We start from the raw sequence: 21931 nt of genomic DNA, 5'->3' as shown, positions 1-21931 counted from the left end.
GAAAAGTGTATTTAATCGTATTAAGAAAAATTCCATGATCAAAATCCGCGGAAAAAAATCCTGGATTTAAATTCAGCAATAAAATCCAGCGAAGGCATTAAACAGACAAGTGGCACGCTACATGTGATTGAATTTGGAGAGGGACCGGCGGGAATAGCGGCGGGATAAAGTGCGCGATATGGATGCATAACTCTTGTATCGGATGGCTATTACGCGACGGTTGGCGGGTGTTAAGTGCGCGTGTACTGTCGCGGCTATATATAAACTCGAAGATATCCATAGCGGATAATGATATTATATATACGCGCGTGTATATATGCCGGTCAGTGGATTAAGGTCAGTCACTCGACCCCCGATAAAAGCCGCGTTTATTCCCGGAGCAGCGGGGAAGGGGCCCGGCCATAAACAGCCTCCCCACGTGCGGATACGGCGCGGGAATAAAATCCCATCATCAGTCAAGTGATCGCGCCGACCCTGATTGATTTATTGTAGCCCCGCTGCAGTATACCGTACTGATACTCCCGATTATTCCCGCTGCTCTCCGGCCAATTGGGGCTAATATCCCGTGTTGGGCGGTGGTATCCGCTGCTTCCGCGCCCGACCAAACCGATACTGTAGGCACTACTGAATTTTCTAAATTTAATTTTATTAAACTTAATAAATTTTATTTTGTACAAAAATATATATCGAGATAATTCTAATAAACAAGTACGAATTTTTTATAGTAATTTGTACTTTATCGCCTAGTGCCTAGTCCTACTGCATTAGTTTAATGAAATTTTATTATTTCAAAAAAATATATATATGTTAAAATTTACGGGTACATAATTTTTATACCAATAATAGCATAATTTCTGATACCAGTTTTTATTAGTAATTTTTATACCAATTTGTACTGTATCGCCTAGTGGATTATGCGAGCTTAAATAATTATTTTTTTAAATAAAAAATATATTATAAAATAAAGGTATAAATTTTTAAAATAAACTTTCTCCTTTTTATTTATTTTTGCAATTTAATTTTGTTTGCTTATATCTGATGTTGTTGAATAATGTTCTTCATTGTACAGTATATTTTTCTTATATGTTCACATTTTTTAAATTGATTTAAAATGAATGTGATGTAAAATTAGGATTTGCGTAATTTAATTTCCTGTTAAATTGTCGACCTTTGTACATGTACATAGCATAACGATATACATGCTCAGCCAAGTTACAGTTTTGTGAAATAATTATAAAATAATTGTATATTTTATTGCAGTTATCTATAACTTTTATGCAAATCTTAAAACCTGTATCCAGTACCGAGCACTGGTTAAGTGGTAATTAGGATGCTTTAAATACATTATTTTAGGTAGCTTTTCTGAAACTAATATTTAAAAAATCTATCAGTGCTATGAAACAATGTACTTATATTGTATGTTAAACCTACCTAATGCGGTTGCCTACAGATAATAATCAAGTTGATATTTCCATGGATAAAACATGGATCACTTGAAACGATTTTGAGATTTGAACAGACCTAAACTGTTTCGGATGAACAGTTATTGCATACGTATGGTGCTCTTACAGTGTCTGAAATAAGTGTTTTGTTATATTGTACGAGTGAACTTTTCGTTGATGCTCATTAAATATGATTTCGTGAAAATCATTGTCGCATCAGGGGCTGCAGCGTATCAGATTAAAGGTGCTTTCACTCTGCAAAGTCATTGAATCGGCTGATGTATCTTTTAAGAGCATTGAATGACCAACACCTCAGATAGTGTGAACAATGACGTCATAAGAATTTTAAGCAAATTTCAAACAGGACTATGCTCGCTAATTTTCCTCTGTCTACCAATTTGATACGGTTATTCGAAACCGAGAATCTAGGATGTCACACAGGCAACTAAAATTAAATAGGAAGTATGACCGTGCGTCTGAACTGAGATATGTACGATTGCACAATTAATTAATTAATAATGCCCAATGAGAATATGTATCTAATTGAATGGCAGTGACACACAGCAAACCAGCGTGAAAATGAAGAAAACACATGCAACCCAACACGAGATTAATTAACCACCATTTCTCGACGATCCAACCTTGACAGGGAAATCAGCTGACGCACACACGAAATCAACCAGACAACAAACGAACGAACGAACAACAAACGCAGGCAAAAATGCAGGAGAGGAATGAGCAGCAGAAACAGGCACCGGAAAACGCGCGGAGGTAGATTAAAATTGCGAGGAAAATCCACGGCGGAATGGACGAATCAGAGGTCGTCGCCGTCCACGGGCGGCAGCTCGTCCGTCAGCTCGCCGAACCCGTTGACGAACCACTTGGCCTCGCGGCGCACCCGCTCCCGCACCACCACACCGCCGAACCCGATAAACGCATCCTGAACAACCAAAGAATATCGCATTTACAAATAAATCAATTAAATTCCCGTCAAATCAATTTAAAAATAAATAAAATCCAGTTAATTAAATTCCAATTTTCCATTCTAATAAGTAATTACATTTAATACAATTAATTTCTAATAAGTTAAATTCTAATTTTCCCGATGAACGCGTCCTGAACCACCAAAATGAATCGCATTTAAAAATAAATCAACTAAATTCCCGTCAAATCAATTTAAAAATTAAATGCCAATAAATTAAATTCCTATGGATTAATTTCAATTACAATCAATTAAATTCTCAGCGAAATAATAAACAGATTCTATAAGTCTAATAGATCCTATAAATAAGACTCTATAAGCAAAAATAATAAATAGATTCCTGAAGACTGAATTTATTTCAATAATCAACCTGAACTACTGCAATATTCAATCTCAATTAAATAAATGCAAATACCAATTAAACTGCATACAATGTGATATAATCTGCAAAAATTTAAATACTTAACTAATCAATCGCACTATTAATTTTCTCTGGAAATATGCATACGGATTTTCTACATATAATTGTTTTCTGCATAAATTACTCAAGAGTTATAGGAATCATTGCAATCTGCGGCAACGCCATGTTAATGCGGGATATTTTTCGTCTTTAGTGTCGACTATCGTAGTAGAGTGGCAGCAAATGCAACCTTCTCGCGTATAATGCCCAACCGCATAAAATTAGCAAATCCTGCAGTCTACTTTTTCTTGCGCTTCTGTATAAGAATCCATAGTATCTATCCTAATGGCACGGTATTCAGGCCTTGACGGAAATGATAAATAATAAAAGCAAACCTTCGTACAAAATGATTTCTTAAAAAAATCCAGTAAAACCTGTGTAAAATCACGCTATTAATTCAAAATGATAAATCCGCTTAGGAAAAGTCTACATGCATATTTTCTCTTATTGTATTAATATTATTTTGAACCCACTGGAATTTTCCTACACAGAATAACCAAAAAATCATATAATTATTTCATTTTAATTAATACGAATATTTTAATTAATACGAAAAATAAAAAAATCGTCAGGATTAGAGTGTAAAGGGTTGGAATTCGTATAATTATTTCAAATATAAATCATATAAATATAACAGAAATGTGGGCGTACCGCGGGCGGCGCAGCCTCGAGATCGGTGGAGCCGTCGCCGATCATGACCAGCTGCTGGTGGCCGTTGGTGCGCTTCAAATAGCCGCAGACGCGGCCCTTCCCGCCGTTATCACACGTCATCGCCTGCTCGTCGAAACCGGCATACTCCCCTGCAATATTGTCACCCGTCAATGCTGCCGTAAAGCGACAAAAATTCCTATACACCAGGCAAAACGTTGTAACCGCCTAACCGGAAAATAAAGCCTACCTTAAATTAAAAGCAGGAAAAAAGTTTTTCTAATTTTTTCATAATTTAAAATTTTTTAAAACATTTTCAACATTTGAACAATTAAATTAATTAAATCATCTACATTTTATTTTCTAATTTTCTAAATTTTAACAATTTAAATTCGCTTCTTTTGGAAAATATCAGAAGAAAGTCTGGATAAAAATCGGAAAATAATCATGGCATAACATGTAAAATAATGCCAATAACAGAACAACATTTACAAAAAAGAAAAATATCGGAGAAATAAATGTGATTGTTTAGCCCTGGCCACTACACTACGATAAATAGCGCGTACCGTTATAATACCACATGAGACGGTTGCAGAAGACGTTCTCGGCGGGAATGTCCAGCAGCTGCGCCAGCGGCAGGATGAAGAAGTCGAAACCCCCGCTGACCAGGTACACTTCGCGGCCGCGCGCCCGCAACGCTTCCACCAACTCCCTACACAAAATAACACCGTAAAAACATAAAAAATAATACGAAAATAATATACCGTAATATATGAAAAAATATATAATAAAATCGATCAGCAACCCAATAAAAAACTGGACAAATTCCTGACATAAAAGATGATATAAAATATCAAAGACGAAAAATCCGGGAAAAAAATCTAAGTAGAGATTTAAGTAGAGATTATTCCTCGTCAAAAAAATGCGTTGGAGCCAATAAATATCACTGCATAAATAAAATAAATAAAATTAAAAATTAACTAAAATCCAATTAAAATTAAAAACAATTAATAAACCTAAGAAAATTCTTAGGAAAAATCAAAGAAAAATCCCTGATTGATTTTCCTGCTGCTGTTCTTACTGGATGCCTTCGGTCAATAGGGGCGGATGCGTCTTCATGAAGGTCTCGGTCTGGAGGCGGGTCGGCCGGATGATGTTGAGGCGTTCGCGGAGGCAGGTCTTGAAGGGGAGATTGCCGCCCATGGCCTGCTTGGTCCACTCGCTCACCTCCTTCCCCACGCCGCAGAAGCCGGCGATCTCGTCGATGCCCTCGATCGGCGTGATCGTCGAGTCCACGTCGAAGCACACGGCGTCCGCCGCGCGCCACACCGCCCGCACCGTCTCCGGACTGGCGTCGCACGACGCCGACCGCTTGTGCACCAATCTAACCCAGCAAAGCACGAATTGCAGGCATTTTCTGTCATTTAATTTTTCTTTGAAAGATATTTATTCATTTAAAATGTATTTATTATTTTTTAAAAATATCTTCTTACTTATTTTTCTTGTTACTTTGCGCAGGCAAACAGATGATACCACTATTCGGCACAATTATTTCCCCTGTGCTGACCGTCATATTAACTGACTGTCGTATTAATTTTAATTTTAAAATATTTAATTTACAAAAAGATCCCAATTATTTAATTGATATGTTATATAATACGGTCAAAAATTTATTATTATAACTAACGAAAAAAAATAGAAAATTGTGCTAACTCTCGAAATTGAAGAACTGTCCAAACAGAAAATTAATAATAATTTCATAACTTCCAAATTAATCAACTGTGGCCAAAAATTATTGATATAATTCCTGAATAAATATAAAAAATTATTACGGGGATATTTGTCCATTTCTAAAATTCAAAAACCGTCATTAATTCTATTCTTCCTCAGTTCAATATTTTTTTGGCAAAGCAGCTTATTTTCTGGCTAACCTAAGTCCTAAATCTGCTTGGTATTTTCTAGGCAATTATTCCGAATATTTTATTGCGATTCCAAATATCTTCGTCGTTAAAAACAGGCTGAAAATGGGGCATAAATCCCGTTAAAAATCGGCCAAAAATGCCTATGCCATAAAACTGAGACGGCCTCGATTTGTGTGTCGACTTTCGACAGTTTCGAATAGCAGTGGCCAAACGGCGAGAGTCCATCGCGTGTGCTATTCTGTCGCGGGTCAGTAACTCGGTCGGTATGAGGAGAAAGAACACGCGTCAGCTGCGCCGGGAAAGCAGGTCAGAGGTCGGCCCATGCGCCGGCCTTGCCGCTAACACTAACACTAACTAACAACATTTGCCCCGCGGACCAGCGCGCCAAACAGTTCCGCAAAAAAATGCTACATTCCACATACAAAGGAAATTCGTTCACCGAAGACACACAGTGCTTATGCAACACTGTGCTCGATTTCCTACAATCGCTGAACACATACCGGACCCGTCCGATTGCACTTCCGATCGTTACACTTTCAATCAATTGTCTAGATTTTTTATCGCAATTTTAAATGATAATTACAATTATTAATTAATAAATGCAATTAAATCAGTAAATAATTGGAATTAAATTCCAATTAAACAATTAACTGTCCTAATTATTAATCACAATTTGCAGTGGTAGTTATTATTAACTGGTTAGTAACTTAGTATTAAAGACAAAACCAACAAAAAACTGGAGATAGAACTAACTGTTTCGCCTTGATTTTTCATCGTAATGTTCAGTCAGTTTATAAAATAAAATAAAATAAATTTGTTAAAAAATAAAGGAAAACAAATTATAAAATCACTTGACCAATGAATCATAATTAAAACAAAATTAGTTCATTTATTCGAAAGCGACCAAACGTTGATGAAATGTTGGAATCAGCGGATCGAGAACTGTCCGAATTATTTTTCAAGCATAATTAAATTGCATTAATTACTATTACTCGGAAAATATGAATGACGGCGAAAGTAGAATAACGAGTTTAAAAATCCACCCTGCAGCCAGAAATGATTCAGCTAAATGCCAAAAATGAAACCACTAATTTATCAAAAAATGCACAAACCAGAAAAACTGTAAAATAATCGAGAAAACCGGTAAAAACACATTAAAACGATAATTCGGTTAAATAAATTAACAAACTCGCTGTTTTTGCGTAAACGGCAACAACAGGTTCAAGATAAAATTTTTTCATGGCGAACAATTATGACAAATTACAGGAGACATACCTGGAAGTGCGGACAGTCGGCGGACTCATTGTGGGCATGACGGCAGCAGCAAAGAGGGACGACAGCGGAGCCACTGCACTACGACAGCCACTCCAAACAACAACGCTCCCCGATCGCCACACAACTCCAGAAAAAACGGGAAAATCTTCCAAACAAATTTCCAATCACACTCCTCGACGGAAGATCACATCAGCACTAAACAACGCCGCCAGAAATCCAATTAAAATAAAAACCAGAAGAATTAACCAAATAAATCGATTAATAAATTATTATTCGATGCATACACTGCTTTTCTAATGGATAAAAAATAAATTCTTCTGAAGGAACAAAGTTTAGAGCAGAAAAAGTAGGAAAAAATATTGTCGTCCAGCACGTGCGCCAAAAACGGGGAAATGCGGAAGGACAGCGATGAACAACCGTGGAACAGCTGATACGTACTGCGTCGCTGACGTTGAGACTGGTACGAGGTCGGTCGCGTGCCCACCACGGCCCACGGGGAACTTCCCCTCGCACACACACACAGTACAGGACAACAGGCCGCCCCAGTCCGCAGCGAGGAAAACAGAGGCTTTCCGCGGAATGCAGGCCAACTCAGACTGCCAACGTACTGCACTGTATGACTAGGCTGCTTGACTGTCACGCACCAGAATGATGAACGCTGGCTTCCACCTGCAGGCTCCAACGTGCTCGTACTGCTTGTACTGCTCGTCACTCGCACGAGTACACACTTCCCATCAACCAGCTGAAAACGGTGTACGACTTATTCGACAGAAACGCTGAGAAAAACCACTGTAAACCGTAAACGACTGCAAATATAAAAACGCAACTCGAAAATAAATTTTAACGCTGCACTGAACTGCGCTGCCTTTGTGTCGACACTCGACACTGACAGTCCAGGCGGGTTGTACGTACGTACAGGCATAACCTGTACGACTGCGCAACGTAAAAGTTTACCTAGTTAGTAGTATAGGATGTAGCGCCTGCGCGCCCCATGAAAATTGGCTTGATTTTAACCGCTCGACACTCGACAGCGACAAAATTCCATACTTCCCACGATTTGCTCCTAAAATTATTCTAATCGATACGAAAACGTATCTTGCGCTTTATTTAAATAATTTAGTGGTAATTATATAATCTACGGTCTATTATAATCAAGAACACCTCAACCAGAAGAAAGAATGTAAAAACTTACCAATCCATTCCAAAACTGCCATTACCTGGGCGGTGGCGTGCGCGACTTCTTCGAATATTAATTATTTGCTGATCATAAAAAAATATAAATCACTGAATCGTTAACTAATTAATTAACTGATTAATACGCTTTGTCTTATTCATAATATAATTAATTAATTAAAAATTACAAAAAAGATAATTAATGTTCAGTCTTCTATTATCATCATCAAACGGGAAGGAAATTTGCCGCTGTATCGAATAATAATATTTTTATTTGGAGAATAACTGGATTAATTCCAATCGTCATTCACCGCATCAGCCGAACGCGAGGAATTAATTAGAAGCTTTATCTACACAATTCCCCGCAGACAAACTCATACACAAACAGACACACCAATTCCCCTGAATTTCTCACCATTAAACATAAATAACGCCCATGCTAAAATCGGATTAAAATCGCGAGAAAACCAGAGACAACCGCAACAACAAAAAAACCATTCAAAAAACACCCAGCCCCCCTTTTGAAGAAGAACCCCGCCCCCCGAATTCACCGAGACACCCATTTAAAAATCCCGCAACCTCCCGACATCAGAACCATTCAAAATCCTCATTAGAATTTTCAAAATCCATTCAAAAATCGTCATCCTCTTCAAAATAACAGAAATCCATCCAGAAAATCATTTTCCCAGTCGGAATAATTAAATTCCGCGTCCAGACATAATTTTCCTCATCAGAATAAGAAGAAATCCATTTGAAAATAATCTTCCTCATCCGGAATTAATTTTTTTCCCGCAATTTTCCTCGTCGGAATTTTTCCACAATTTTCCTCGTCGAAATAATCAAAATTCCGGAGAAAAATCATCTTCCGCGCTTCAAACATCCTCCTCCTCATCGGAATTCTCCTCCTTCTCCGCCGGCGAGATAGGCTCATACTCCACCATAGTCGCCACGACCTTACTCGGCCCCGGGGGCGGCGGGGGCGGGGCCAGCGGCGGCGGACTGTCCCCCTCGTCCATCCGCATCCGCCGCTTCCAGTTGGCCGGGGAGTACGGCTGGTACAGCGACACCACGGGCCCCAGCCCCATCCCCAGCCCCATGGGCAGCGGACTGACGGACAGCGGCTGCAGGGGACTGGCCACGCCCATGGGGCGCCCGCCCGGACAGCTCCATGGGGGGCGGCGGGCCGGGGGCGTCCTTGCGGGAGAAGTCGTTGGCGATGATCTGCTCAATGTGCTCGCCCAGGGTGAAGGGCTTGTTGTGTAACGCGGCTAATGCTTCTTCGTCGCGGCGCTGTTGTTGTTTGCGGCTGCTGCTGCCGCTGCTCATGTGCGGGTGCTGGTGGGCGGCGGTGGGCAGGGGGTGCTGTAGGTGGGCGTTGCCGCCTGTGGGAAAACAGTTGTGTGTTCAACCGATATCACTTCGGAATTTTATTCGCATTTTCTTCTAATTTTTCTTAGGTTTTCTGCTGAAAATCAGCAATTTTCTTCCTTTCATTTTTTCACATTTATCCGCCTGTTTTTAAGCTCTTCAACTCATAATCTTAATTTTATTCACCAATGCACTTTTCCTATTTTTTATAATTTTCAGGTGAATCAGCAGTTTTATTCCTAATATTTCTTCAACATTTATCCGCATATTTCTTTACTCCGCGCTCAGTCGATATTAATTCAAATTTTATTATCAATTTTATTTTACTCTTACATTTTGTTCTAATTTTTCGGTTGCATCAGCAATTTATTCCAAGTAATTTTTTAACAGTTTTTTTTCAGTTCTGCGTTCAACCGACATTAATTTGAATTTTATTCTAACTAAAATTTTTCTTACAATACTTAACGTAAAAATGATTTTAATTACGGCAGACACTAAATCTGCTAAATAATCTGTTAATCTATCAAAATTTACTGCCAGAAGAAAAAAAATTAACAGCAAAAAATCCACCGCCACTAACCTGCCACTACGGAGAGGGAATTGGCCGCGTTCTGCTCGGGCCCGGGCGGCTGCTGACCCGGCCGCGTGCCGATCTGCCGCGTGATAATCACGTCAATCAGGCTCCCCGCCGTCAGATTGGGATTGGGCTCGGCGCCGCCGCGGCCGCCCTTGTGGGGCGCCGACTGGCCCTCCTGCCCGCCCTTCATCAGAGCGTGGTGCCCGGCCGCCGGGTAGAACTTCATATCCTGACCGGCGCCCGGCGACGTCTGGTCTCTTCTTGTCTCGTCGATGGTGATCACCTCCGGTTTACCGCGCTTCTCGCTCTCCCGCAACAGGCCGCGGTTGGCCGCCAGCGTCTGCATACGGTCCCGGCTGGCGTTCTCCCGCTCCGACTCCTCACCCGGCAATCCTGCGACACACGATTCTCTTCACGGGACGCACACACAATTTGTAGAAATTTCCATTTATCGAGGAATTTCATTCTTACTTTTCTACTTCGAAATTGTCTCAGACATTTTCATTAGTTCATCTGCACACGACGATTTACCCAAGGACAACAATATTCGCTCTATCTGAAGAATTATGGTAGTGTAGCGGCTCACAAGTCGTTGGTGAAATTATGATACATTGCGCCCGTACAAGTTGTTTAACAGTCAACAATAAAGAATTCTTTCGAATTTTTTATTTCACCTTGCCCTTTACTAGGAGAATTTTAATACTAATAACACAAAGAAAAATAAATTTAATGTGACTGAAAAAAAGCAACTTACGCTGAAACTAAGAATGAAAAAAAGCAGTTAGCACGAGTAGCAATTTTTGCGAAAGTGGTTGTCATTTCAACAGAATCTTTCCCCCAAGATCTCAAAGTGAATAACGATAGAATATCCAAAAGAATTTTTTTTATTACTTATATTTAACAATGTATAATATTACATATAGCTAAATAGCTAAAGTATAATACTTTTTTATTAAACCTTTTTTGATGTAAGTCTTCCTTTGATATGTAAACTATTGTTATAACATAATAATTGGCACGAAAATAATTTTACACCACTGGAAAACATTAAAAAAACAGAACTACTAATTAAAAATTCATAAAATATTTGCAGTGGAAATGGTTGTGCATTTCTACAGAATATTTCCAAAACTGATTTAAATTAAATTCTATTTTCTATAAATATTTGTTTCAGAATTGTAAAATTTGTGAACAATTCATAACTGCATTCTCACGGGGTCGTCCGGTTCCCCACGCGTGATACCCTCTTCACTGGACGCGCACAATAATTACTGTATTCATGCATTTTACTTATCAATCAATCTTACGCATGGTATCAGTGTTAAAAAATTAGTACCGCGCTGGAGTCGTGTTAAACACGACGATTTACACGCTGACGCAACTATTATCCCGACTTGTGTATTGATTAGTAAACTGAGAATTATTGTAGTACAGCGGCCAATGCAAACTCTTTTAACGCTGGTTCACGGCAGTTCAGCTGAATATTCAAAATTGCTCATTTACACTTATTTCAATTTTTCGACATTAATTTATTTAGTGCATTATAGTATTATAATTATAATTTTCCGCATTTATTCAGTGCATTGTATTGAATTACAATTATAATAATGCACTAATAAATGTCGAAAACTTGAAAAGAAACTGAAATGAGCAAATATGAATATTCCACTGATATCATTTTATCATCAGTTTTAAAATAAGTTTTTTTTACAACTAAAATAATTATAATACTACAAGGAAATAAATCAACCAAAATAAGTACAAAATTAATTTCTCGAGTAGCGATTTTAGCGCAAATGTCTGTGCGTTTAAAGAACCTTTTTTTCCCCAAATTCACACTGAATAACTCTCGATAAAACGTCAAAGAACAACATTTTTTTAAAATTTAATGATTTAATTTCACTGCCACCGGGTCGTCTGATGCCGATACTTCGCTGCGGCGGAGCCTGTTGCCGCTAATTAATTATTTTATACAGCAACAAATAAAATAATAACCAGCAATATTAATATTAAAATAATCTGAAAAATAAAAAGCAGTAAATTATTCCGAATAAAAACAGAACTAACAATTCCGAAGAAATACGTCCACAGGAGTAGACATTTCCGCCAAAAATGTTTCGTGCATTTTAAGAATAATTCGCAACAAATAACTCTCAAGAAAACGTACGTAATAAACTCAATAAAACATTTTAGTAAATAATAACAGTTTTGGTAATGCTTAATTGTTTTTTTAACGGGTAATTTTTAACTATTAAGTAGTGTAGCAGCGCTTGCAGCTATCGTTATTTTGGTGGCTACTGCCAATAAAGAATATCATATAATAATTTTAATAAGAATAATATTTTCAGTGCATTCTCACCGGGTCGTCCGGTGCCGAGCGTGATACTCCGCTGCGGCGGCGCCTGTTGCTGCTGCTGTTGCTGCGGCATCCCGCGCTGCTGCTGTCCGCCCTGCGCCATCAGCGCCGGCATCATGGAGGCGGCGCCCAAGCCCACGGGCGGGAAGCCGGCGGCCGCCAGCTGCTCCATGTACTCGGGCGTGACCATGTTATACGGCAGCCCCCCTCCGGGCGGCAGGTAGGCGACGTACGGCGAGTACAGCTGCACGAAGCGGGGATCCGGCTGCGTCACTTGCGGCGCGCTTTGCACGTGCATCGGGTGGGTGTCGTAGGCGGCGGAGGTGTAGGGCGAGGGCTGGCTCGGACCGCGACCTTTGCCTTCTTGTTCGGCGTGCAGCTGCCGGCTGGTGGCGAAATCCGTCAGCAGGTTCTGCCGGGTGCTGTACTGGTACGCCTGCGCCTGTACAAATTTCATATATTTGTAAAACATATCATATAAAAATAAATAAAAAAATTAACAAAAAAATATACACAACAATATATACACAAAATATACACAATTTATGAAAAATAATATTAAAAAGATATATAGCATGCCCAAGAAAGTTTATAACCCGGCACAAAAAAGAGTTTTGTGGTGTAGTGGCTCTTGAACGTCTGTGGTGCAGCAGCGCGGCTTTACACTGTCTCTCCCATGTTCTCACCGTGATGCGGCGTTGCCGCGCTGAACACCGGCAAGAATCGGGCCAACATGGGGCTGCTGTGGAGTCTGCACCGACTGCAGACAGTGTTGACGGTGTCCAGCGCGGCAATGCCGCATCACGGTGAGCACATGGGACCCGACAGTGTACAGCCGGTCTGCTGCACCACACACGCCCAAGAGCCACTACACCACAAAACCCTTTTCTTCATTCACAGTGTGCCCAGCGACTCTGCTGGTCAAAGCACGGCTTCCAAGGCAAAATTTCTTACATTTTCTTATTGCACGCTTTCAAAAAAATTTATTTCCAAATCCCACGGAGTTCCGACAATTTTTATCGATATATTTTATGCATTTTGTCAATATATTTTCCACATATTCCATAACTTTTTTACATTTTGACTACATATTTTTCTACATTTTGTCTGCATGTTTCCCATATTTTTTCATATTTTGCCTAGATATTTGTTTTTCATATTTTCCTACTCTGCTGCTTTTAGTTGATATATTTTCTATATACTCCATATTTGTTTTATAAGTACGAGTCTACATATATTTCCTTATTTAGTCCAGGTATTTTCCATATTTTGTCTAGATATTTTCTATTTTTCTGATTTTTTTTGTCGATCTATTTCTCTAAATCTCCCATATTTTCTCACAGTTGGTCTATATGTTTCGATATAACATTATCTACAATTTTTATACACACACCTGTGACCTCCGCGCGCCCTCCGTCTCCCCGGGGGATTTGGCGCTCTCCCTCCCGGTCCCCCGGGGAATCAACAAATGCGGCGTCATCCGCGTATCGGAATCCACCATCTGCGACGTCCGCGCCAGCACCGCCACCGGCACCTCCCCTCCCTCCACCACCCCTCCCCGCCGCTGCTCCTTATGCACCATCTGCACCTGCGACTCCAGCTGCCTTTTAAAGTCCACCGGATTCGACGGCGGCCCGGGCCGATCCTTGTCCAGATTCTTCTCGATGGCGTGGTGGATCAGATCCCGGACACAGGCCGGGCCGTTGCCCCCTTGGGGCGCTTGGCCAGGCGGTAAGGGAGAGCGGCGACGGTCCATGTGGGCGGGCACGGGCAGCTGCGAGGGGCTGAAGGAGTGCGCGGCGGCGGCGGCGCGCGGCAAGGCGGCCAGGTATTGGTGGGGCGCGGGGGGCGCCAGGAGGGGGCGGGGCGGGGGCTGGGTGTTCTCCGTGTCCTCCTCCGTGTCCACCTCGTCGGCGCTGAGGGTGGCGTTGCTGTCCACGCTGTGCGAGCGGATCAGCGGCGGGTTGCCGGCGTCCGGCCGCACCGGGCTGGCATCTGCAACAACGACAATTTACAGAAAATGACAAAACGACAATTTACAGAAAATGACAAAATAATTACTCTATAAGAAAAAATACGAAAATATTTTTTCACAAAAAAATAGAACTGACGGGATAACCCTAGTAAAAAACAGTAAAAACTTATAAAAAAAACACGAAATAATATCGTCATATACAATACAGATATGATCTTGAGAACAAACAGAAAATGCCAAAGTAACCATAATATTAAAAGTCCATATAAAAGAACTATTAAAAAATACAGAAAATAATAACAAATTAGGACATAGCGGCACAGTAATAACAATGAATAATAATAACAATAAAAAAATACAGCAAAACAGAATTAAAATATACAGACGGTGGCGAAATACAAAAATTAAGAAGTCTGTACAACGAACTTTTACTATCAGTAGTGTCACTAGTGTGTAATTTCATCTAGATTTTGCTGTCTTAAGCGTAGTCCACAACGCGGAATATCGCCACTGTTCTACGAAACCGTACCAAACATATTGCACATACATTTACTGCAAACTGGAAAAAAACCCACTAAAATCGCTAAATAATGCAGTCATTGACCGCTGCACACTCTATGTCGCTAAAGAAATCAAGAAAAAAAACCCCAGAAAACCATAAATACTATAGGAAGCAGCAGAAAGAAAACCCCCAGAGAACCGGCAAGTGGATCACCAGAACTGCCCGGGCAGCAGATTCACAATATGAAAATGTCCAAAAGCTTCACCCGATTTAATTTGAAATAAATTCGTAATTTAATTGGATTGCACATACCGGCCACTTTGTCGATGGGGACGGGTTCGTCCTCGTCGTCGTCGGAGGAGCTGGTGGTCCAGGGGGAGAATTCGTCGTCATGGGGCGCCAGGAGATCGGGCGGCGGGAGGGACAGGAGACCGAGCTCCATGGCGTGTCCGCGGTAGTACTGGATGCAGTCGCGGACGCGCTTGGGCGCCAGCGCCTTCGACACCGCCGTCCAGTTGGTGCCGTGCGTCAGCAGCGCCTTCTTCAGCAGCTCCACCTCCCCGTCGTTCCACTTGCCCAGGCCCAGCCGTCGCTCAATGTAGGCGATGCAGTATTTGCAGCAGGATGTCGCCGTGTCCGGCAATTCTGAACAAAATTCAATTACACAGTATATTAAATTACAGCATATAAAATAAACGGATTAATCTGAGATTACCGGTCCCAGCGAGTTTATAACTAACTGTGCGCAGTAAGGTTTTCAATTATTAACCAATATTACTGATTTGCAGTAAGTATTTTGAAATTTTTAGTATGAATTATTCTGTAATTACTAGTTTCTATCGATTTGAAATTAACAGCTTTAATCAGTTTGTAATTATTAACCTGAATTAATTCGCAAATATCTGTATGAAATGTTCTAGAATTAATAGTCTAAATTTTTCTGTAGTTATTAGCATTAATAATTTGAAATTATTAGTCTGAATTATTTTTTCTATTAACCTACATGAAATGTGCAGGATCTGTCTGAATAATTCTCAAATTAATACTGTGAAATTGTGAATAAACGTGTAATTAAAAGTGTCGAATTCATGGTAAATAACCTCCCGACTTAATTTGCACCGATCTGTAAAAAATTAATTTGTAATTACAATAATTTGGCATTAAATCTGTAGTTAACAGTAAATTATTAACTAGGTAGTGCAATTAAAACAGATTTCCAAAAAACCTGCCGTACCGAGACGGCGTGATGTGTGAGCGAAATTGGGGAACTCGGAGGGTGTCTTGAACAGCCGCTTGATGGCGCGTCGACCGGCTTGGCATTTCCGCGCCGGACACAGAATCGTCAGGGCTACAACGAGGACAAACACATCCATCAGCATACAAATCGCTAAATTATTTCGGAAAAAAACTGACGTACTAATGGCTTGAATATTCTCATCCACGTCCATAATACTGTTGGACAGCAGCGAAGTGTTCAGCGCCATCTTGCTCGGCGTCACCGGCTCCTCCAGCGACTGCAGCCTCTGTACAGTACCAAAAAATAACACGCTGAAATTGACATATATCCGGACTAAAATAAATTAAAATGAATCCGTCAAAAAAGGACAATTTGCCAAGAAAACAAATGGCCCATCACTGCACGGCATGTTCATGTACATATCAAGGGTTTCGTAGTGAAGTGGCACACTGCGGAAGTAATACGCGAATATAGTTTACTACACCACTCCAACAAAAATTTCATAAGGTCCTATGCATTATGCACTTTCAAATTATTTTTCCGCAGTCAGCTGGTCTGCTAGTACAGTTTATTCATAACAATAACATTCCGTAAAGACAATGCATTTTTTTCAACTGACAATATTAACCGCACCTTATTGGGGCCGCGGCGCATCCGGAAGGCCTTCTGCTTCTTGACCATCTGCTTGTAATTCTCTTTGCGCTTGGTGAGGTAGTAATACTGTATACAATCCTGCGTACTCTGTACAAACACATAAAGCTGGATAAACTCCACAGTCCAGACCCTTATTTGATAAAACAAATTTCATTTAATTAACAAAATAATTTCAAAGCGGACTACAGAATTATCACGATAAAAATGGTATAAAATAATATGATTATCAATAATTATGATTAATCGGTCTGCACTCTTAAGTTATTGCAAATCATTAAAATATTGTAATTTACTTGGTTAATAAAAAATGAAATTTATTAAATCATTAATATCGTCAAAAAATATATGGAAAAAAAGACTAGCGCCACCCACCTTCCGCTTCAAGAAGGAGCTGATGTAACCGAAATCCTTGGGGCGCTGCAGGTACTTGTCCTTGAAGATGTCCTTCTCCTCCTGCGTCCAGAAGCAGTTGGACACCGACTCCTTGTAGTCGCGGGCCGGATTCTCCACCAGCCGGTTGCGGTCGTAAAAGTGCCGCGACCGGTCCTTGGCGTCCAGCAGCATCGGCACCAACACCGCGTTGCGGTAGTACTTCTCCATATCCTGCAACATTACAATTTATTCTGAATATTTTTACCATCTTTTTATTAATTTAAATTAATTACTCATTTTTCCACGATTATTCCCAGTAAATTAAATTTTTCTCCCGTTGCAAATCTTCTTCATGATTTGCCAAAACATTATTTTAAAAAAAATGAATTCAATTTCAATTAGTCAAAGTAAAACCGAATTTAATTCAAATTATCCATGCAAATTAATTCAGATTAACTGGAAATAAATTCAAAATTAATCAGGAAACTTGCGTTTTCGTCCAGGTTGGACAGATCGGGCTCCGGATCGCCTTTGGCACGGTTCATCCGCAGATCGCGCAGTTTATCCTCGCGATTCTTGCGGATCTCGGGGAACTGCCGCTCGTAGTATTCCCGCATTTTCGCTTCACGTGTTCTACATCAAGAAATAATGCAGGAGATAATTAATGCGCTGAGCATTTACGCATAAATAATCAACAAAGCATTGACGCATATCGACAGACGCAGCAAGCGAGAGCTACATCCACCGGTATATCGTAGTACTGTGGCAACAGGAGCGCACGGAAGATACATAAAACTGACAACTGCTGCTTCCCACGGCACAGCCAAGAAAAACTTTCAATTTCCTTTTTTTCGCTCCTTATTAATTCAACATAAATTAATCATTAATTTAACAGAAACAGTAATTATCATGCAAACGTTCAGCCCGCAGAGAATCTGCGGATCATGCTTTCTTTAAATTTCAATTTATTTTATTTTCCTGCGAAAAAAAACTGAACATTTATTTGTGCAAAAAATGTACCGTTTTTTCGGATTGCCTTCCGTCTTCTCCAGCCGGCTGAGGTAGGCCTGCGACAGCTGTTTGTAGCGTTCTTTCAAGTAGCGCTCGCGGATCTGCTTGGCCTGCCGGTCCTTCTTCAAGCGGAGAATGATGCCGGCACGCTGCTTCTGGTAGTTGGATGCCAGACTGAAAAATCCAGTAAATATTCAATATTATTAATCTGCAAAGAGGAAAAAATAACAGATGAATTTTTCAGGATACTGACACCACATCGACGAAGCTGGAGGGATGGTGGTTGTGCGTGGACGCCGTGACCACAATGCCGAACCGCTTCCCGGCCAGTCCGTGCTCCGATTCCGCGATGCGCTGCAACATCAACATTTCAAATTTTTTAAGAAATTCCTTTAATAAATAAATCTTAACAAATTATTTCGTACCCCAAATAATTCAGAAATTAGGCACTAGCACATTAATTAAGAAACTATTTTTCCAAAAATAACAAAACTGACAATTTTTTCAACAGTGACGCTAATTTAATTGTCTCATCTCAGACGCCCAGAGAAGACGAAAGCAATAGAAAAAAAAATGGTTAATTTTCTTCAGAACAAAATTCCAGTTTCTCACGACCGAAGAAAATAAACAGAAATTAAGGGAATTGATCGAGAAAATGTTTTTGGTGTGTTCCACAGTCCTGAACATCTGCTTCTAAATTAATGCTTATTTTTTGGTTGAATTAAAGACAAATACAGAACTATCGAAGGACGCGTATGGCGTTTATGAACAGTTCATTAATCACATGACAATTAGTCACTACCACTACAACCCAAGGGCATATGTGGCCACGGTACTACGTTTCCTCAACGATTTACCAGTGTGTTCCAATAATTCAAAAAGGCTAATTAACCTCAACTAATTAACATAAACACCAGTCAAAAACATTAAAAAATAAATCATCACCAAAAACAATTCTGAACAAAAACACAGAGACGATAAAAAAAATGATTAAAAAACAAAATAATGAGAACCGAAAATAAATTAAAATGTATAAAAACTACTACTTGAGTGCGGAAAATAATTGTTGAAAATAAAAAGACCTACGCGATTCTCGGCGATGATGCGACGCAGCATATCCGCTGAGTTCACCTCCGACTCGGGACTGTTGGGACGGGCGGTTTCCGCTTGGGATTTCCTTTGCCGTTCGTAATCCTCCTGAAACACACAAAAACCAATATTCGCATTACTTATCCTGCAACATAACCAAAATCACTATTCTATATTCAACCAATATTTATTCCAGTAATATCCATTCTTTATTTAACCAATATTATTTCCGTAATACTCCTACTCATTTATTTGACCAATAATAACATTTAATTTTATTTTATCTACCCATTACTTATTCCAGTGATATTGATATCTTTTTTATTTAACAAATAATATAGTAATAATATTTCGATTTATTTAATTACTCAGCATTTACTCCAGTAATATTCGTCTAACAAATCAATATTTACTGATAATAATAAGTAAATGATTTAAATAATTCGCTATTTATTCAACAATTCAACAGGGAAAGCCGTTCCTCAATCGCACCTTTTTGGCCTCGGCGGCGGCCAGCTCCGCCTGCCACTGGTCGATATTCTTCTCGCACGTGTGCACCGTACTCTCCAGCGCCCGGATCTCGCTCTCCACCGCCTGGCACTTCTTATCCAGCTCACTGTTCTCATCACTCGGCGGGGAGATGGCCTCCAACCGCGGCGCATACTCCGCCGCGCTACTCCGCGGCGCCGACTCGTGCTTGACCAGCACCGAGCCGGATCCCGGGCGGAGGTAGGGATCGACACTCCCGCGTTGCTGCTGCGGCGGCGGATACCCCGGCTCCTTCTTGAGCGTATACCCGCCGCGGGCGTCGGCGTACACCTCCCGGCGGGGCGGCGACGCCGGGCGGGTGTACTGGTGCCCGCCGGACCCTCCGGACTTGATCATCCCGGGGGAGCGGGACTCGTTGGGGGAGATGGTGCGGAGGTAGCGGTCGCGGGGCTCCCGGTCGCCGGCGGCGGGCGGGGCACGGCGCGGCGGGCTGACGGAGCGGGCGGGCGGCATGAGGAGGGTGGAGGTGTCCGGGTTGAGGTAGGGGGAGCCGGCGCCCGGGTAGAAGTGGGCGGCCTGGTGCGGGTGGAGGAAGCCGAAGGAGGAGGCCTGCTGCAGACGGTGCATCATCTCCGCCTGGGCGGCGGCGGCGTACTGCGGGTAGCCGACCCCCATGGGCAGGGCCATGCCGGCCATCTGCATGGGGAAGGGCACCGGGACGGGCGCGCCGGGGTGCTCGGCGCGGGAGGACTGGGGAGGGGCCGTGTGGCCCCCGTGGGGGCTGCTGGCCGTGCGGTAGTAGGCGGGGTTCATGGCGACAGGCGGGGAAGAGGGACGCTTCAGCGAATCGATAGAAATTGGTCTAGAGATCTACAAAAAATCGCCGCCGTCAAAGCACAGAAAACCGAAAAAAGACGAAACGTAATCAGAATAAATTCAGAGAAAAATCAGCTGCACTTTTTAATCACCTGGAAAAATACTGATTATAAATTACTACGAAATTTATTACGAAATTATGACAAACAATTAAATTGAACTGGATGATGCTGTTTAAATTTAAATTAAAGGACAGTTAAATTGCGAAACAAAATTCAAATTAAAATTCGTGTTATCATCAGTCATGCTGCCTAAAACTATAAGACGTAATTAAGTGCTAGGAAATTTATAACAAAATTATGACAAAAAACTTTAATAATTTTTAAATCGAGGCAAATTTTAAAAAATCACAGAATCAATGTAAATCCCAGCTACCGCCAGTCAAAATAAACAAAAACAACAATAAACTACAAACGATGAAAAATTTAACGACAAAAAACCAGTTCGACTTTTTAATCGTCTGGACAAAAATACGGATTCAAAAAAAAACTCCTGCAATATCGAATAATTCAGCCGGGAGATATGTAATTTCGATTGTTTCTGCGATTTATGCCAGCCATAAAATGTAAAAAATATTTATCGGTCTTTTATTATTTATTTTAATATTTTACTATTTTTATAATTTTATGAGTATCATTATCGTTTTACTCCGGTTTAACTTTTCTAACTTGACAACTGCTCACGCGTTATTCTTGTCGGACTTACATTGGCAAGTATTCCATTATGCAATCTTTCACGGTCTCATCATCCAAAATAATCCAAAACACATTCAATCCACGGATAGTTCAGCTCCTAACAATCCTAACATCACCAAATTCCACCGTCAGTGTGCTGGCAAAATGTCGATAGCATTAGCAGGCTCGTGATTCCAGAATCCAATTCAAAATTTGCTGCAGCGATCTAAATCACCATGCATTTCCCTGGATGGGAAGACCAATCCAATGACAACGCATCTACTCAATCGTATTGCACAACAACATCCACTGACCAAAGAACAACAGTCTCGCGACATTCGAATTCTCGCCAGTCAGCGAATAAATCACAAACAGGGGCTCAGTTTCTCTGCGCGGACCACGCGCGACCAACGCAAACCACTGGAATAAATTAAAAACGATCCACACCAATATTCAGGCTTTGGCTGAAAGACTGAAAGGTCCATAAATAAAACAGGATACAGGAATAAAATAATATTCGGGTTGTAATTCGAAAAAGTAACGCGAGAACACACACACACGGGCTTCTCGAAAAATTGGTTCTTGGACGCGCAGCATGCCAAAATCAAAAATTTCCGTCGCAGCCAGTCTGCCTGCCAGTGGGTTGGGCCGAGCGAGAGAGACCAGAGAGAGAGAGAGAGAGAGAAAGTTGAAAACAACTCGGCGCACGGGCATTTCCGCTGCACATTGCGCCATTCGGACCGCGGTGGCGATTGTGATGGCGTCGGCGCGTCGCCGTGCACGGCTGCATACGGGGCGCGGCTGAGTCACGCTGTCTCGGTCTGTCGTCACGTTCCAGCGTGTTTGATG

At 41.0% G+C, this 21931-nt stretch overlaps 2 protein-coding genes across 4 annotated transcripts; both read right to left on the bottom strand.

Annotated features, from left to right (window-relative positions):
- Positions 1 to 1933: 1933 nt before the first annotated feature.
- Positions 1934 to 7579, bottom strand: LOC129601170 (phosphoserine phosphatase-like). Of its 2 annotated transcripts, none has more exons than XM_055499907.1 (6): positions 7374 to 7579; positions 6730 to 6924; positions 4614 to 4916; positions 4099 to 4244; positions 3536 to 3684; positions 1934 to 2382 (listed from the first exon to the last, which is right to left on the bottom strand). In XM_055499907.1, exons 2-6 carry the CDS (start codon positions 6765 to 6767, stop codon positions 2257 to 2259), a joined length of 762 nt encoding a protein of 253 aa, XP_055355882.1. In that variant the 5' UTR covers positions 6768 to 6924; positions 7374 to 7579; the 3' UTR covers positions 1934 to 2256. The 2 variants fall into 2 exon arrangements, with proteins under 2 accessions (XP_055355882.1, XP_055355881.1); XM_055499906.1 differs by lacking the exon at positions 7374 to 7579 and adding an exon at positions 7168 to 7367.
- A 596-nt stretch (positions 7580 to 8175) lies between these two features.
- On the bottom strand, positions 8176 to 21709 carry LOC129601172 (nuclear receptor corepressor 2-like). Of its 2 annotated transcripts, XM_055499910.1 has the most exons (15): positions 21114 to 21709; positions 19536 to 20402; positions 19041 to 19151; positions 18208 to 18308; positions 17964 to 18128; positions 17435 to 17576; positions 16944 to 17174; positions 16551 to 16658; positions 16098 to 16203; positions 15915 to 16028; positions 14993 to 15325; positions 13597 to 14198; positions 12207 to 12645; positions 9851 to 10240; positions 8176 to 9284 (listed from the first exon to the last, which is right to left on the bottom strand). In XM_055499910.1, the coding sequence occupies exons 2-15, from the start codon at positions 20343 to 20345 to the stop codon at positions 8857 to 8859; spliced, it is 4080 nt and encodes a 1359-aa protein (XP_055355885.1). In that variant the 5' UTR covers positions 20346 to 20402; positions 21114 to 21709; the 3' UTR covers positions 8176 to 8856. The 2 variants fall into 2 exon arrangements, with proteins under 2 accessions (XP_055355885.1, XP_055355884.1); XM_055499909.1 differs by having other exon boundaries at positions 15915 to 16203.
- Between the last annotated feature and the right edge of the window lie 222 nt (positions 21710 to 21931).

Source organism: Paramacrobiotus metropolitanus, unplaced genomic scaffold (genome assembly GCF_019649055.1).
Source record: "Paramacrobiotus metropolitanus isolate TYO unplaced genomic scaffold, Prichtersi_v1.0 Parri_scaffold0000217, whole genome shotgun sequence".
Classification (NCBI taxonomy): Eukaryota; Metazoa; Tardigrada; class Eutardigrada; order Parachela; family Macrobiotidae; genus Paramacrobiotus; species Paramacrobiotus metropolitanus.
The sequence above is the reverse complement of the archived record's forward strand: the minus strand, read 5'-3'. Positions and strand labels throughout refer to the sequence as shown.

Bases quoted from the DNA above. Each gene is read 5' to 3' on its own strand.
- LOC129601170 (XM_055499907.1), bottom strand. From the start codon at position 6,767: ATGCCCACAATGAGTCCGCCGACTGTCCGCACTTCCAG. The intron at 4,245-4,613 runs GTAAGAACAGCA...TATTTTGTGTAG, and splicing joins CTATTGACCGAAGGCATCCA to GGAGTTGGTGGAAGCGTTGC. The intron at 2,383-3,535 runs GTACGCCCACAT...TTGGTTGTTCAG, and splicing joins TCGAGGCTGCGCCGCCCGCG to GATGCGTTTATCGGGTTCGG.
- LOC129601172 (XM_055499909.1), bottom strand. From the start codon at position 20,345: ATGAACCCCGCCTACTACCGCACGGCCAGCAGCCCCCACGGGGGCCAC. The intron at 17,175-17,434 runs GCAAGTTTCCTG...GTAATGTTGCAG, and splicing joins TGTCCAACCTGGACGAAAAC to GATATGGAGAAGTACTACCG. The intron at 16,204-16,550 runs GTGCGGTTAATA...GGTACTGTACAG, and splicing joins TGCGCCGCGGCCCCAATAAG to AGGCTGCAGTCGCTGGAGGA.